Source organism: Parus major, unplaced genomic scaffold, assembly GCF_001522545.3.
Source record: "Parus major isolate Abel unplaced genomic scaffold, Parus_major1.1 Scaffold220, whole genome shotgun sequence".
Lineage (NCBI taxonomy): Eukaryota > Metazoa > Chordata > Aves > Passeriformes > Paridae > Parus > Parus major.
The window spans coordinates 527063-541346 of NW_015379263.1; the positions used below are offsets into that span (position 1 = coordinate 527063).

Sequence of the window (14284 nt, forward strand, 5' to 3'; positions counted from 1 at the left end):
GCGCCGCGGGGCACTCGGCCATCGAGGAGAAGGTGATGAAGGGCATCGAGGAGAACGTGCTGCGGCTGCAGGGGCAGGAGCGGGCGCCGGGCGCCGAGGCCAAGGGCAAGGCGGCCGGGCTGGCGAGCTGGTTCGGGCTGCGGCGCAGCAAATTGCCGGCTCTGAGCCGCCGCGGGGACGGCGGGCGCGGGCGAGAGTGGGCTGGGACCCCCGCACCCCTTCGCCGAGAGGTCAAGTTGGCCGCCCGCAAGCTGGAAGCCGAGAGTCTCAACATCTCGAAGCTGATGGAGAAGGCGGAGGATCTGCGGAAGGCGCTGCGGGAGGAGCACGCGTTCCTGCAGGGACTGGCGCTGGAGAAGGGGCGTCCCCGTGGGCCCCCGAGAGGCCCGGGCCCCCTCCCCGTCATGTACCAGGAGGTGACGGCCGAGACCTTCATGCAGCAGCTTCTGGACAGGTCGGCTCCCACCTGGGTCCCCTCGGGGTAGGGGGTGAGGGTGGGGTGTCCCCCTGATCGTTGCCTCCCCCTCAGGGTGGACGGGAAGGACGTCCCCTACGAGACCCGCCTGGAGCACAAGCGGGAGCTTTGTGACCTCCGGAGGGTCCCCCCCGACGCCAAAGAACCGCGGCTCTGCCGCCCACCCCGCAACGGCATCGTGGGACACCTGCGGGAGCCCTCGGACAAGGTGGGGACCCCCTGCAGCCCCCAGGGCTCCGCTCCCAGGGGACCCCGCAGCCGTTCAGCCTCTCCATCCCCGCAGGTGCCTGACGTGGGGCTCCGGGATGAGCTGCCGTCCGACGAGAGCTTGTCCGAGTCGGGGACGTCGCAGCATTTCGCTGGTGAGGAGGTGACGGGGAGGTTCGGGCGGAGAGGGGGCACCAGAGAGGATTCTGAAGGCCACTGACCCCTCCCCTTGTGCCGCAGCGTGCGGGTCTCTGACACGGACACTGGACAGCGGGATCGGGACCTTCCCTCCCCCTGACTATGGGGGGGTCCCCGCCAAGAGCACCCCCAAACCGCGGGGCCGCCCCGAGCCGCTGCCCGGGGCCGTGCCGGCCGCTGTCACCAAAGTGCCGCGCAAGGCCCGGACGCTGGAGCGGGAGGTTCCCAGCGCCGAGGAGCTGCTGCTGCCCGGAAAACACCGCAGCGCCCCGAGCTGCCGCCTCCCGGCGCCCCCCGCCTCACACGGCCACCGCGCTGCCCCCCAAGGTGGGTGTCCCCCCCCGTGCCGGGTGTGCACCCACCCTCGTTAGGGTGGGGAGATGGGGGGCGTGGGGGCCCTGCGGGTCAGCGCTGCCCCTCGCTGTTCCACAGACACCGGGGATGATGCCAGGAAGCCGCGGCGTGTCCAGCAGAGCAAGAACTGGACCTTCCCCAACGCCAAAGCCTGCGGTGCTGCTGACCCCTTCGTGTGCCCCGCCGGGGGGCTGGAGGGGCTGCATCGGCCTGTGCAGGTAGGGGCACGTTATGGGACCCCCGACATCCTGGAGTACCCCAAAGCTCCAGAAAGACACTGAAACTCTGGAGCAGGACCCCAAGACCCCAGCAGAGGGACCCCAGACCCTCCTGCCCATGCTGTGGGGATGGAGAAGCCATGGGGAGCCATGGGGAGAGGATGTGTGGGGAGCACTGACCAGAGTTCCCTGATCATTTGTCACATCCTCGTGTGACCCGCGGTGGGGGGAGGATTTAAAGCGCCCCTCTAATGTTTTGGTGAGGGGCTGCAGAGGTTCCCCACCACGGGGGAGTGATGGATGTGGGTATCATCAGCAAAGGCAACCCCCCTGCCCACGCTGTCCCTCCCCAGGCCCCCGTGTGCAGCCCGGCAGGGCATCGGGGGGCATCCCCGGAGGCGCCCCCACCGCTGCCCCCTGCCCTGAGCACCAGCAGCAGCCGGACCCCCAGCGCCTCAGACGTGGGGGACGAGGGCAGCACGGAGGCGCGGTCCCGGGACGGGGGGCACGGCCCCGCCGGGCTGGAACACTCCGAGTCCCTCAGCGATTCGCTCTACGACAGCCTCTCCTCCTGCGGCAGCCAGGGCTGAGCTGCCCCGGCCCTGCTCCCACGTCTTCCACCCCCTCCCGCTGCTCCCCGCTCCTGCTCTGAGGGTGCTGCCCGGATTGGGAGTGTCCGGTGTCCCGTCGCTCCCTCTCCCGGCTCTCTCCATGGTGCTATGGCCCTGTACAGCCCCCGCTGATGGGTTTTTAACTCAATAAAGCCGCCCCCCCAGCCCGGGTTATTTATATACGTGATGGTGCAGCCGCTGTGTCCCCGCGCCCCAGCGAGGGGCGGATGGTGTGGGGATGGAGGGTTGGACGGACAGGAGGGGCAGATGGACGGACAGACACGGGGGATGGAAAGAGGAGGACGAGAGTTTGGAGTTTGAGCGATTTTATTGAATCATCCTGGTGTACAAAGAGCGGAGACGGCGGGACTGGGAGCACTGGGAATGCCGTGTCCCCACGGCCCCCTCCCAGCACACGTTCATTTCTTGGCACTGGTGCTGAAGGGGAGGCTCCACCAATGAGTTTGGCTGAGGGGGGGTCCCAACAACCCCCCCGGGGGCTGATTTTGGGGCCTGGTTTTGGGGCCTCATGGCCTCCCTGGGAAGGGTAACACCCCGGGTGGGGCTGGGGACAAACCTCCAAGGAAAGAGGACACATGGGTGACCACTCCGAGGGCCACAGGCCAGGGGAAACCAAGGAGAGCCAAACTCCAGCAGGATCCACGAATTGGCTGTTTTTTAATCAAAAAAAAAAAAAAAAAAAAAGCTGAACAAGAGAAAAAACCCACGAGGTGCGAAAGCTTCTGGCTGCTTCCTCGGCAGCAAAGCACAGCCCCTTTAATGACAGAGAGGAACAGGAGGGGACATGGGGACACAGGGGTGGCTCCGCCTCGGCCCAGAGCCGCTTCACTTCTTCTCCTTCTTCTTGTTCTGCAAGAGGAAAGTGGCCACGGTCACCATGGGCTCTCTGCCTCTCTCCCCCACACCACGGGGCAGCTCTGCCCCCCTGCCCTGCCCAGGGACCCTCACCCACCTCAGACATGCCCAGGATCATCAGCAGCTCCCGGAAGATGTTGACGAAGTCGAGGAAGAGATCAACGCAGTGCCTGGGGGAGGGAGGGAGGGATGGATGGATGCTCAGGGGGGGCTGCCCTGCTCCCTGTGTCACCCCCCCGTGTCCCCAGCACCCACCAGATGTAATCCTTGTCCCCGCTCTCCGCCTTCTCAATGATGAGCTGCGTGTCGAACAGCACGAAGCCGCACATGATCATCAGCGCCACGTACAGGTTGGCCTGCAGGGGGAAGAGAGGCGTGAGGTGGGGACAGTCCCCTGCTGGTGTCACCTGTCTGTCTGTCCATCCTCAGCAGGTGGAAGGGGACTCACCGTGAAGAGCCAGGTGGATCTCACAAAGGCGTTAATCAGGGAGGAGAGAAGCATCAGGGTGAGGCCAGAGAGCAGGAAACCTGCAGGGCGAGGGCAGGGAGTCAGGGCCAGGTGTGGGGAGCCCCCCACCCCCCACGGGGAGTCCCCAGCCCCCCAGAGTCCTCCCCAAACCCCTCTCACCTCCAAGGTAGAGGTAGCTGCGGCGCCGGGCGTACAGGGCGCTCAGTGAGAAGCAGGCAAAGATGGAGGCAGTGCCCAGGAAGGCAGTGGGGATGATGCTGGGGGGGGAAGAGAAGGGGGTCAGAGGGTTTTGGGGGAACCTGGGGGGCATCAGTGGAGGGAACAGGATCTGTGTGGCAGCTGGAGGTGGGGACAGGGTCTGTGGGAGCATCTCCTACCTGGGGTTGATGGAGATGCACATTTGCAGGAGAGGTCCCAGATTGATGCCTGGAAGAACAGAACTGGGTATCATCAGAGCTGTTCTGGGGGGCTTCATCCGGCCCCTCTGCAGGATTTGGGGTCCCATGGGATGTGGGGGGTAGTCCCAGTGCCCACCTACCTGTGAGGAAGGCGAAGCCAACCAGCATCCCCAGCCGCTTCTGCTCGGTCTCACGGTTGTGTGGGGTGGCCGTGAGCCAAACCATGAGCCCCAGTGCGCCCAGGCCAGTCAGGAGCCCAAACTGAGAGAGGGAGAGACAGGTGAGGGCTGGGCATTGCCTCACCTGGGTGCTGCAGGGCTGGGGGTGCCACCTGCGGCCCTTCAAAGGCCCCTCACCTGGAAAAGGTGGGTCACCACGTTGATGTAGGCGCCCGCAGCTGCCACAAACATGCAGAGAGCGAAGCTGCCATAGACCCTCTTCAGGTGCTCCTGGGTGGAGGCCGAGCTGTGGGTGAGGAGGGGGTGGTGAGGGGGGCAGGGAGGGCTGGCACAGCCCCCTGAACCCCCTGCCCTGCCTGTGTGTCACTCACATGTGGGAGAACTTGAAGAGGGCATCAAAGTTGATGCTGCGGTCAAAGACGTTCATGGTGCCAGGCTGGGATGGGCCCACGGCCGCTCCACAGGGCTGCAAGCTGCGAGGGGAAGCGGGGTCAGGAAGGATCTGGAGCCCACCCAAAGCTCCCAAACTTTCCCCAGGAGCCCCAGGATCTGTGGAGAGAGTGGCAGGAGCCGGGAGCTGCCAGGGCTCCGGAGCCTTCCTTGTCCAGCTGGTGCAAGCACTGCTGGCTGTTGCAAGGCCAGGGGCCCTGGGGTGTTGCAGGGCTGTTGCAAGGCCAGGGCGGTGCTCAGGGATCCTGTAGCAGGGCTGGGAGGCCGGGGGAGCCCCTGAAGAGCTCCCGGTGCCGTGGGAGCGCTGCCGGCAGCTGGAAATGTCTTTGTTCCAGGTGACTATTAGTGCCCATAATGACGTCCCCAGAGGTGGCTCTGGCAGCGGGAGGCTCCCGGCAGGGCCTCCTCCTGCTCCTTCTCCTCCTCTTCCTCGCCCTCCTCCTCGTCCAGCCGGCTTGGCCGGCTCTGTCCCCTGTGGCACCTGGCAGAGCCCGACCTGCCCAGCCAGTGGCACGAGCCACCTGTCCCCAAGGGACGGAGGGGACCAAGCAGGGCCTGACGGGGCGCGGGATGGGGGCTCCCACCCTGAACACCAACACAGCCAGGGGGGCACAGGGTACAACCCAGTACTGGGACAGTGACAGGGGGTGGCACCGGACCGCTGCTACCCCTGGGCTGGTGCCACGAGGCCCCGGGTAGCCGCAGGTCAGAGGGCAAGGCAAGGGAGGAGGCGCGGCCATGGGGACAGTCCCCGGCGGTGTGTGACAGGGGTGTGACCGGGGTGTGACCGGGGTGTGACCGGGGTGTGACAGCCCCCCCGGGGGTGACACCCCTCGGGCCTAGTGACAGCCGGTTCCATCGGGCAGGGCCCGGTGGGGTGCCGGTCCCGGGCGGGCAGCAGGACCCGGGCCCGGACCCCGAGCCGCCCTCCCCGCCCCCAGCGCCGCTTTCGCTTTCGCCGCTGCCGCCCCTGGCCGGCTCCAAGCGACCTTTACCCGCTGCTTCCCGCACCCTCCCACGGCGCTGCCCCGGCGCTCCTCCCGCCCCCGCCGCCCCGATCCCCCCCGATCCTCCCGTTAGAACCGGGCGGAGACCGCCGGGCCCGAACCCCTGCGCGCCCCCCCCCCCGCCCCGGGGCCTGCTGGGGGCGGGGCCCCCCGGGCCGCTCTGGGCGAGTTCTGAGGGTGTCGTGGGGACTGCCCGGGCTCCGCAGCCGCCCTGGGACCCCCGGGGATCCCCCGGGGCTGCCCCGGGCCGGCCCCGCCCGCGCCCCCCGCCCGCACCTGCGCCGCGTCCGCCGTCCGTGCCAGGCCGCGAGCTCTGCGCCACGCCCCCGGCGCTCATTGGCTGAACCCCCGCGTAGTCCCGCCCCCTGCCCCATTCCATTGGCTCTCGTCAGCGCAGGGGGCGGGGCTGTTCTCCGGTCGGCGTCACGGTCTGGGCCGCGCCCGAGCGCCGCCGTTGGACGGTGAGCGCCCGCCCCCGCGCGGGAGCTCGGCGCTGATTGGTCAACGTGGGCGTCGTCCGACCAATCGGAGCGTCCCGCTCGCTGCCGGCCTTTGGGCGCCCCCTGGCGGTGCCGCCGCGGCCGCGCAGCGCTGGGGCGGGACCCGGCGGGACCCGGCGGGGCGGGACCGGGACCCGGCGGGGCGGGACCAGGACCCGGCGGGGCGGGCGGGGCGGGACCCGGCGGGGCGGGACCGGGAGGCGGTGGCAGCGCCGGACACGACGGGCTGAACCTCCCCCGCCGCCCCCCGGTGCCTGGGCCGGGGATGGGGAACGTGGAGAGCGCGGACGGGGAGGCGCTGCCCCGGAGCCCGGGAATGCCGGCGGGCCCGGGGGGAGCCGGACTGTTCGCCCCGGGCAAGATGCCGATGCCAGAGCCCTGCGAGCTGGAGGAGCGCTTCGCCCTGGTGCTGGTGAGAGGCCGACCCCCGGCGCGCTCCCGGTGCTCACCCTCCGTTCCCGATGTAGTCCCCCCGGTTCGCCTCGCCCGTTCGCTCCGTCGGTGTTCCCGCTGAGCACCCCCGGTTCATCCCTTCCCAGGACTCCTCCCGATGCGCTCTCCCTCCCGGACCGGTTGGCGGGCACCGGGCACCGCCGGGATGGCATCGCCGCCCGGAGCCACCAGGGGCGGGCGGGGAGCGCCGGTGCCCGCGGGGATGGGCAGGGGCCGCGGGGAACACCCCACCCGGGACAGCCCCGGGGGTGACGCCACTCCCGGTGCCACCGCGGGGGCCCCTGAGGCCCGGGGACTTTGTAAGCGGGAAAGTCCCGTCGGGGCAGCGCGCGGCGCTGGAGTTTGGTTTCTCCGGGGGTGCGCGGGACCGCAGAGCTGGAGTTCCCCGCTGGCTGCGGGGGTTCCCGGTTTCCCGGTGGATGCAGTGGCTCCCGGTGAGCGCGGGTGTCCCGCGCGGTCCCCTGCCCGCTGTCACAGCCGGGGCGGTGTCCATCCCGGTGCCATCTCGGCCCCGGGACGTGGCTCGTCAGTGCCACCGGGACCACCAAGACCGCGGAGCCGTTCCACTGGCGCTTGGGTCGCTCACGAGCAGTCCCGGTGGCCCCTCCGCGGCACCGGCTTTGTTTTTGGGGGTGGGGACACCACGGCCGGGTGGCACCGCTGCCCCCCGGCCCCCCGCAACCGGCCCCGCCATCCCGGTGGGAGCCGCCACCAGCGGAAGCCGCAGCCGGGCAGGAAATGCCGAGTGTGGTCCCACGGGGCTCTGGAAGCCGAAATCGGGGGCAACGCGGGGCACGGCACCGGCAGCCCCGGCGTGGGCGCGTCCCGCCAGTGACGAGCGGCTCCCGCCCGCGGCGGCGCTGCCCCGTCCCGCATCCCACGCGGGGCGGATGCGGCCGCCGGTCTCCGCGGGGCCTGCGGCGGGGGGGACACGTCCTGCCGTGCGACACCGGTGCCGGCAGGGTCAGTTTGCCAGGGCGGTGGCACCGGCCCCCCTCCAAAATATCCCCGCGGCCGTCGGCGGCGCCCGGTGCCGTCCCGGCTGATGCCGGGGGTGGAAAATATTCCATCATGTGATAGAGCTCCGGCGGCCCCCGGAGGCGAGGATCCGCCCCGGAGCCCCCCAGCTCCGGTACCGCCGTTTCCCGGTGGGATTCAGCCCCGAGATAGCCGTGGGGGCTCCCGGTGGGGCCGACGACGGAGGAAGTGCCCGGCCGGGAGCGGCCGCGATCCCACCACAAAGGCAGGAAACGGAGCGGCGGGAACGCCGGGACCGGCGGCCGCGCTTCAAAGCCCCCCGCGGGTGCCCCTCGACCCCACCCGGGGTCTCTGTGCGTCCTTTCCGCCTCCATTCCCAGGGACGCCCGGGATTTTACTGCTGGCCACGGGGGAATGACCGCAGCCCTCCGGGGAGGGGATGGTGCCCCTTTGGGGGGCAGTTTTGGAGGCTCCGTGCTGGAGGTCCGTGGAATTTGGAGTCTCGTGGGAATCTGCGGGTCCCGCGGGACGCCTTGCCCGGGGTGCTCGGCCTCGCCAAGGCTCTGTCCCGGTTTCCTGTGTCTCTGGGATCGGGATGAGCAGGGGAGGGCTAACTTTAGCTGACACGGGGTGGGTGGAGCAGCCGTGGTGCCGGCTCCTGATAATGGGGCTGCCCGGAACTGAGACCCTGGGGTGGCATCACCCACCAGGGTGACATCACCAGCCCGGGTTGGCATCTCTCCCTGCGGTGGCGTTGCCCACCAGGGCAGTCCCATGGCCCTCTGGCATCCCTGGTGCCCACTGTGGCACCCCATTTGTCCTGTGCCACATCCATCACTGAGGATCCTGGGGTCCCCCATGGCTCTTCCCAGTGATCCTTGGCCAGCATCAGTGCCAGGCCTTGTGCCCGGTGTCCTGGGGAGCTGGCAGCGGTGCCTTGTGCCCGGTGTCCTGGGGAGCTGGCAGCGGTGCCTGGCCTCGTGCCGTGGTCAGGAGTGGAGGCTGTGGTTTGTCACACGGAAGCGGGTGCAGACAGGAAGGATGCATCAGGGACGGGCAGATTTGGTGCCACTGGTGGCTGCCGTGTGGCGCTGCTGTCCCCGTGCCACATCTGTGCCTGCTGGTGCATCCCGGTGCCAGGCACTCTGGCCATGTCATGGCCCTTAGAGGGGGCCCTGGCTGTGCTATGGGTGCTTTTTGGGGTGACCCAGGCTGTACCGTGGGTCTGGGTGCCCCCTGGGGGACACTGTCCCCAGGTTCCCCAGGGTGACACCCCCGCTCTGTCCCCAGAGCTCCATGAACCTGCCCCCGGACAAAGCCCGGCTCCTGCGCCAGTACGACAACGAGAAAAAGTGGGACCTCATCTGTGACCAGGTGGGGGCTGGGGGGTCCATGAGGTTCTGGGGAGGGGACTGTGCTGCTGTCCCGGTGTCACCAACACCCTTCTGTCCCCGCCAGGAGCGGTTCCAGGTGAAGAGCCCACCCCATGCCTACATCCAGAAGCTGCGCAGCTTCCTGGAGCCGGGTGTCACACGGAAGGTGAGGGGTGGGGGGTTTGGGGGAGCTTTAGGGGGTCTGGGGAGTCTGGGGGAGCACAGCTCAGCCTTGCTCTGCCCCCAGAAGTTCAGGAGGAGGGTGCAGGAGTCGACCAAGGTGCTGCGCGAGCTGGAGATCAGCCTGAGGACAAACCACATTGGGTGAGTGTGGGGTCCTGGGGAGGGGTTGTGGGGTCCAGGCTGGGGGTGCAGGGCCGTGGAGTGGGGTGCAGAGTTCCGGACGGGGCGTGGGGTCCCGGGGGGACTGCGGGGTCCTGTCACCGGCCCCGCACAGCTGCAGGGGAAGCCGGAGGCGCTGCAGGAACTGGGCCGGTTCCTGCCCCGGCCCGCGGGCAGGTCCCGGGGGCGGATGCCGGGCGGATGGGCCGGCGATGACGCCCTGAACGAGGCAGCGTGGCCAGATCCTGACCGGCTCCTCCCGACCGACCGGAGGGCTCGGTCGGCACCATCCCGGAGCCGGTGATACCCGGACCCTCACCGGGATGTCCCGGAGCTGCGCGGAGCGCCGGGCAGGACGGGACCGTCCCGGGGGTGTTGGGGGCATCAGCGGCCGGTGCCCGGTGGCTCGGTCGTGCCCGGTGGCTCGGTCGTGCCCGGTGGTTCGGTCCTGCCCGGTGGCTCGGTCGTGCCCGGGGCGGTTCGGTCCTGCCCGGGGCGGTTCGGTCCTGCCCGGGGTGGCTCGGTCGTGCCCGGGGCGGTTCGGTCCTGCCCGGGGCGGTTCGGTCCTGCCCGGGGCGGTTCGGTCGTGCCCGGTGGTTCGGTCCTGCCCGGGGTGGCTCGGTCCTGCCCGGGGCGGTTCCGTCCTGCCCGGTGGTTCGGTCCTGCCCGGGGCGGTTCGGTCCTGCCCGGGGCGGTTCGGTCCTGCCCGGGGCGGTTCGTGCACGTGCCGGCTGTTCCCCGCCGCCGGCCCCGCTCGTCCCTGCCCACGGACCCAAAATAGCAGCAGCCGGAGACAGGAAACGGGCTGAGGCGAGGGGCTGGCGGCGGCAGGAAAGGGGCGGCCGCGGCCCCCGTTGCTCCCTGACGCAGGGCTGTGGGCGGGCCGGGGGACCCCCGGTGCTCCCAATGCTCCTGGGTGAATCCCCCACCCCTCGCACCCCACTCCGTGCACCCACAGCCCCTTGCTCCTGGGCACAGCACCTCACAAGTGCACCCCTACATCCTCCCAAGGGTCGGGGCGTCCCGAATCCCCTCCTTTCCCCGCGGAGTTCCCAGGGTCGGGCTGGGGGTGCAGCCCCAGCATCCACCTCCATTTCCCGGCCACAGCGAGCCCTCCCTGCCCTGCGCTCCCCAGATAACCCCGCGCTGGCACCGCTGATAGCGGAGGGGCTGCGGAGGGGCTGCAACCACCGCTGCACCCCCGGGCTGCCCTCACCGTCCCTGTGCCGGGGCAGGGGTCTCCACGGTGGAGGAGGTTGTGTTGGGGGGGGGATCCCCGACTCCTGCGGGCTCTGATGGGTTCCTGGTGCCGCAGGTGGGTGCGGGAGTTCCTCAATGATGAGAACAAGGGGCTGGACGTGCTGGTGAACTACCTGTCCTTCGCCCAGTGTGCCGTCATGTGAGTGGGGTCCGGGGGTCCCTGGGGTGCGGGGGGACCCAGGGAGTCCTTGGGGAGTGTGGAGGTTCCTGGTGGCTGCGGCAGCTCCCTGCTGCCGACGCCTGATACTGCTCGGTCCCTTATCATCCCAAAGGCAGGGAGCTGTCTGCACCGGGGTTCTGCGGGACGTGGCATTTTCAGAACCTTCCTCCCCTCGTGCCTCTCCCCACCCCGCAAGCACCCACTTGCCACCAACCTCAGTGCTTGCATCTGTGCTGGAAGCGTGTGCCCCCCGCCAGAGCCATTGCCCCCCGCCAAAGCCGTGTGCCTCCTGCTGCGCGCGTGTCCCCCCACCAGGTTGGATTTTGAGGGCCTGGAAGGCGGCGAGGATGGTGCACTGGAGAAGCTGCGTGCCTGGAGCAGGTCCATTGAGGATCTGCAGCACCCCAGCTCCCTGCCCGCCCCCTTCACCAGCAGCCTGGCCCGCTCTGCCCGCCAGACCGCCCTACGGTACGTGCCCAGGGGGATGTCCCGCTGTGGGGGCACGTCCTGCCATGGGAGTACGTCCTGCTTCAGGGCTCTGGCCGGCCACAGCGCTGCTGCTTGCTGCCCGCTGTGCTGAGTGCCACGGTGTGTGCCAGGGTGTGTGCCAGGGTGTGTGCCAGGGTGTGTGCTGAGTGCCATGGTGTGTGTCACGGTGTGTGCCATGGTGTGTGCCAGGGTGTGTGCCAGGGCGTGTGCCATGGTGTGTGCCAGGGTGTGTGTCACAGTGTGTGCTACGGTGTGTGCTGGTTTGTCATGGTGTGTGCCACGGTGTGTTCTGAGTGCCATGGTGTGTGACAGTGTGTGTGCCAGGGTGTGTGTCATGGTGTGTGCTGAGTGCCACAGTGTGTGCTGAGTGCCATGGTGTGTGCCATGGTGTGTGCCAGGGTGTGTGCTGAATGCCATGGTGTGTGCTGTGATGTGTGCCAGTGTGTGCCATGGTGTGTGTCATGGTGTGTGCTGGTGTGCCATGGTGTGTGCTGTGGTGTGTGCCATGGTGTGTGCTGAGTGCCACGGTGTGTGCCATGGTGTGTGCCAGGGTGTGTGCTGAATACCATGGTGTGTGCTGTGGTGTGTGCCAGTGTGTGCCATGGTGTGTGCCAGGGTGTGTTCTGAGTGCCACGGTGTGTGCTGTGGTGTGTGCCATGGTGTGTGACAGTGTGTGTCATGGTGTGTGCTGTGGTGTGTGCCACGGTGTGTGCTGAGTGTCACGGTGCGTGCCAGGGTGTGTGTCACGGTGTGTGCCAGGGTGTGTGCTGGTGTGTCATGGTGTGTCCTGAGTGCCGTGGCGTGTGCCATGGTGTGTGCCACGGTGTGTGCCGTGGCGTGTGCCGTGCCAAGCACTGTCCTGCCGTGGCTTGTGCTGTCATGCCCGGCTCCACTCACCGCCCTGTCCTGCACCACTCACATCACCTGCACGGCACAAAAGCGGTGCCTGGAGCTCGGGCTGGGCCTCGCCGTTGTCGTGGCTGTGCCGTGGCACGTGCCACCCGTGCCGTGTCCTGTTCTGCCTCGCGCGCCGTGTCCGTCCCGCCGGCCGCGCAGCCCCGGCGCTGCCATCGCTGTCTCGCCATTGCCGTCCCGCCTGTCCTGTCACCCCGCTCTGGCTCTGCCCCGCGCCCCGGGGTAATGCACCCCGTCTCTGCTTCCAGGGCCGGGGTTCCCCTCTCTGGCTGTGCTCTCTCTCTCTCCCCTCCGTGCCCACCTCGCCGCCCGCCGGGTAAGTACGGCTGTCCGGGGCCAGCCCGGCGGCTCCGCTCCGCGCCTGCCGGCTCTGTCCCTGTCGCCCTCCGACCGCTTCTCTCTGCCTCCGAAATCCCCGCTGTCCCCCGCTGTCCCCCGCTGTCCCCACGCTGTCCCCACGCTGTCCCCACGCTGTCCATCGGTTCCCCAGCCCTCGGTGCAGCGCCGGCGGGTGACGGTGCCGCTCACTGCGTGCCCTGTCCTGCAGCTATGGGACGCTGCCCAGCCGCAGGGCGCTGAAGAACTCGCGCCTGGTGAGCCAGAAGGATGACGTCCACCTCTGCATCATGTGTCTTCGGGCCATCATGAACTACCAGGTACTGTCACCCCACGGTGGGGACACCACTGTCACCACTGCCACCGCAGCTGACGCTGGTTTTTCTCATCCCCACAGTACGGCTTCAACCTGGTCATGTCTCACCCACACGCTGTCAATGAGATCGCCCTGAGCCTCAACAACAAGAACCCGAGGTAAGGGAGGGTCTGGCAGGGTGGAACAGGGGTCCTGGAGCTGGCTGGGGGTGGCACTGATGCTGATGCTGTGCCCAGGATGAAGGCGCTGGTGCTGGAGCTGCTGGCCGCTGTCTGCCTGGTGAGGGGCGGCCATGAGATCATCCTCGCGGCCTTCGACAACTTCAAGGAGGTACAAGGGGAGTGGGAACGGCAGGTCTGGGCTGGGATGGGGGGAATGGGGGGAGACAGGACCAGGCTGGGATGGGGTTGGACCAGGGGGAGACAGGAATCGCCTCAGATGAGGGGAGTGGGGGGCACCAGAATCAGGCTGGGACTGGGGAGCAGGACCCCAGGAATGGAGGAACTGGGGACCCCAGGACCAATCTGGGATGAGGGAAAGCCCAAGAGAAGGCTGGGATGGGGCCACCAGGGTCCCCAGGACCAGGCTGGATGGGGAGTCTGGAGTGCAGGGGGTGGAGGGATCAGGGAAGATGAGGAATGTGGGGTCTGGGAGCACCAGGATCAGACTGGGATTAGGGAAATGGACTCCAGGAGATGGGGAGGGGGTCAGTGGCTGGGGGGCCACACCAGGTTAGCCCCGTTTGTGCCCGCTCAGGTGTGCAAGGAGAAGCACCGCTTTGAGCGGCTGATGGAATACTTCCGCAATGAGGACAGCAGCATCGACTTCATGGTGGGACACCCTGTCCTGGGCAAGGGGGAGGCTCCTTGGGGGGCAGGAGAACTCCTGGTGACGCCAGCCCTGCCTGCAGGTGGCCTGCATGCAGTTCATCAACATCGTGGTGCACTCGGTGGAGGACATGAACTTCCGCGTCCATCTCCAGTACGAGTTCACCAAACTGGGGCTGGAGGAGTTCCTGCAGGTACCAGGGGTCGAGGCTCAGGGGAACTGGGCCGGGGGTCCCATCCTTGACGCTGCCTTCGTGCCCACAGAAGTCGAGGCACACGGAGAGCGAGAAGCTGCAGGTGCAGATCCAGGCGTACCTGGACAATGTCTTTGACGTGGGGGGGCTGCTGGAGGATGCCGAGACCAAGAATGTGGCCCTGGAGAAGGTGGAGGAGCTGGAGGAGCACCTGTCCCATGTATGTGAACACGGGGAGGTGCAGGGACGTTCTTTGCTGAGTCCCAGGGAGATCAGTGGTGACACCAGGGGGGTCCTTGAGCTGCTCTCACAGCCGTGTCCTCCTCCCCAGCTAACAGAAAAGCTGCTGGACCTGGAGAACGAGAACATGATGCGGGTGGCGGAGCTGGAGAAGCAGCTGCTGCAGCGAGAGAAGGAGCTGGAGGTGGTCAAGGTGTGCTGGAGGGCTGTGGGGGCTGTGGGGAGCGGGGAAGGGTCCTGACCCCCCCGGGCTGACACTCGCTGTCCCCAGGAGACCTGCGAGCACACGAGCCACCAGGTGCACACGCTGCGCAGGATGATCAAGGAGAAGGACGAGGCTTTCCGGCGGCACTACGGTTCTGAGCCGCCCCCTGTCCCCAGCGCCGAGCCACCACCGCCCCTGCCCGAGCCCCCGGAGGACACCCTGAGGGTCCCGGCCCTGCCCCCCGTGGAGGCTGC

General features: G+C 68.4%; 3 protein-coding genes across 3 annotated transcripts in view; 2 read left to right on the forward strand and 1 right to left on the reverse strand.

Annotated features, from left to right (window-relative positions):
- Positions 1–2245, forward strand: part of NCKAP5L (NCK associated protein 5 like) — a 5859-nt gene extending 3614 nt beyond the window's left edge. The window contains exons 9-14 of the mRNA XM_015615664.2: positions 1–454; positions 530–683; positions 759–837; positions 923–1207; positions 1313–1452; positions 1806–2245. Of these exons, the coding sequence (XP_015471150.1) occupies positions 1–454; positions 530–683; positions 759–837; positions 923–1207; positions 1313–1452; positions 1806–2042 (1349 nt within the window). The 3' untranslated portion in view covers positions 2043–2245. The remainder of the gene's footprint in view (positions 455–529; positions 684–758; positions 838–922; positions 1208–1312; positions 1453–1805) is intronic.
- Positions 2246–2372: 127 nt separating this feature from the next.
- Positions 2373–4480, reverse strand: TMBIM6 (transmembrane BAX inhibitor motif containing 6). Its single transcript, XM_015615642.1, has 9 exons — positions 4357–4480; positions 4163–4271; positions 3947–4067; positions 3786–3834; positions 3568–3665; positions 3388–3467; positions 3195–3295; positions 3037–3109; positions 2373–2933 (listed from the first exon to the last, which is right to left on the reverse strand). The coding sequence occupies exons 1-9, from the start codon at positions 4410–4412 to the stop codon at positions 2910–2912; spliced, it is 711 nt and encodes a 236-aa protein (XP_015471128.1). The 5' UTR covers positions 4413–4480; the 3' UTR covers positions 2373–2909.
- A 1653-nt stretch (positions 4481–6133) lies between these two features.
- FMNL3 (formin like 3) overlaps positions 6134–14284 on the forward strand; it is a 15175-nt gene continuing 7024 nt past the window's right edge. The window contains exons 1-14 of the mRNA XM_015615666.2: positions 6134–6354; positions 8664–8747; positions 8832–8912; positions 8994–9070; positions 10404–10487; positions 10824–10976; positions 12460–12568; positions 12646–12722; positions 12801–12894; positions 13321–13395; positions 13475–13585; positions 13656–13805; positions 13917–14018; positions 14097–14282. Coding sequence (XP_015471152.1) covers positions 6208–6354; positions 8664–8747; positions 8832–8912; positions 8994–9070; positions 10404–10487; positions 10824–10976; positions 12460–12568; positions 12646–12722; positions 12801–12894; positions 13321–13395; positions 13475–13585; positions 13656–13805; positions 13917–14018; positions 14097–14282 — 1530 coding nt within the window. The 5' untranslated portion in view covers positions 6134–6207. The remainder of the gene's footprint in view (positions 6355–8663; positions 8748–8831; positions 8913–8993; positions 9071–10403; positions 10488–10823; positions 10977–12459; positions 12569–12645; positions 12723–12800; positions 12895–13320; positions 13396–13474; positions 13586–13655; positions 13806–13916; positions 14019–14096; positions 14283–14284) is intronic.

Excerpts from the sequence above, each read along its gene's own strand:
- TMBIM6 (XM_015615642.1), bottom strand. The coding sequence starts at position 4,412 with ATGAACGTCTTTGACCGCAGCATCAACTTTGATGCCCTCTTCAAGTTC. Across the intron at positions 4,068-4,162 it reads TGGTGACCCACCTTTTCCAG|TTTGGGCTCCTGACTGGCCT; the intron begins GTGAGGGGCCTT and ends TCCCTCTCTCAG. Across the intron at positions 3,110-3,194 it reads GGGGACAAGGATTACATCTG|GCACTGCGTTGATCTCTTCC; the intron begins GTGGGTGCTGGG and ends TCCCTCCCCCAG.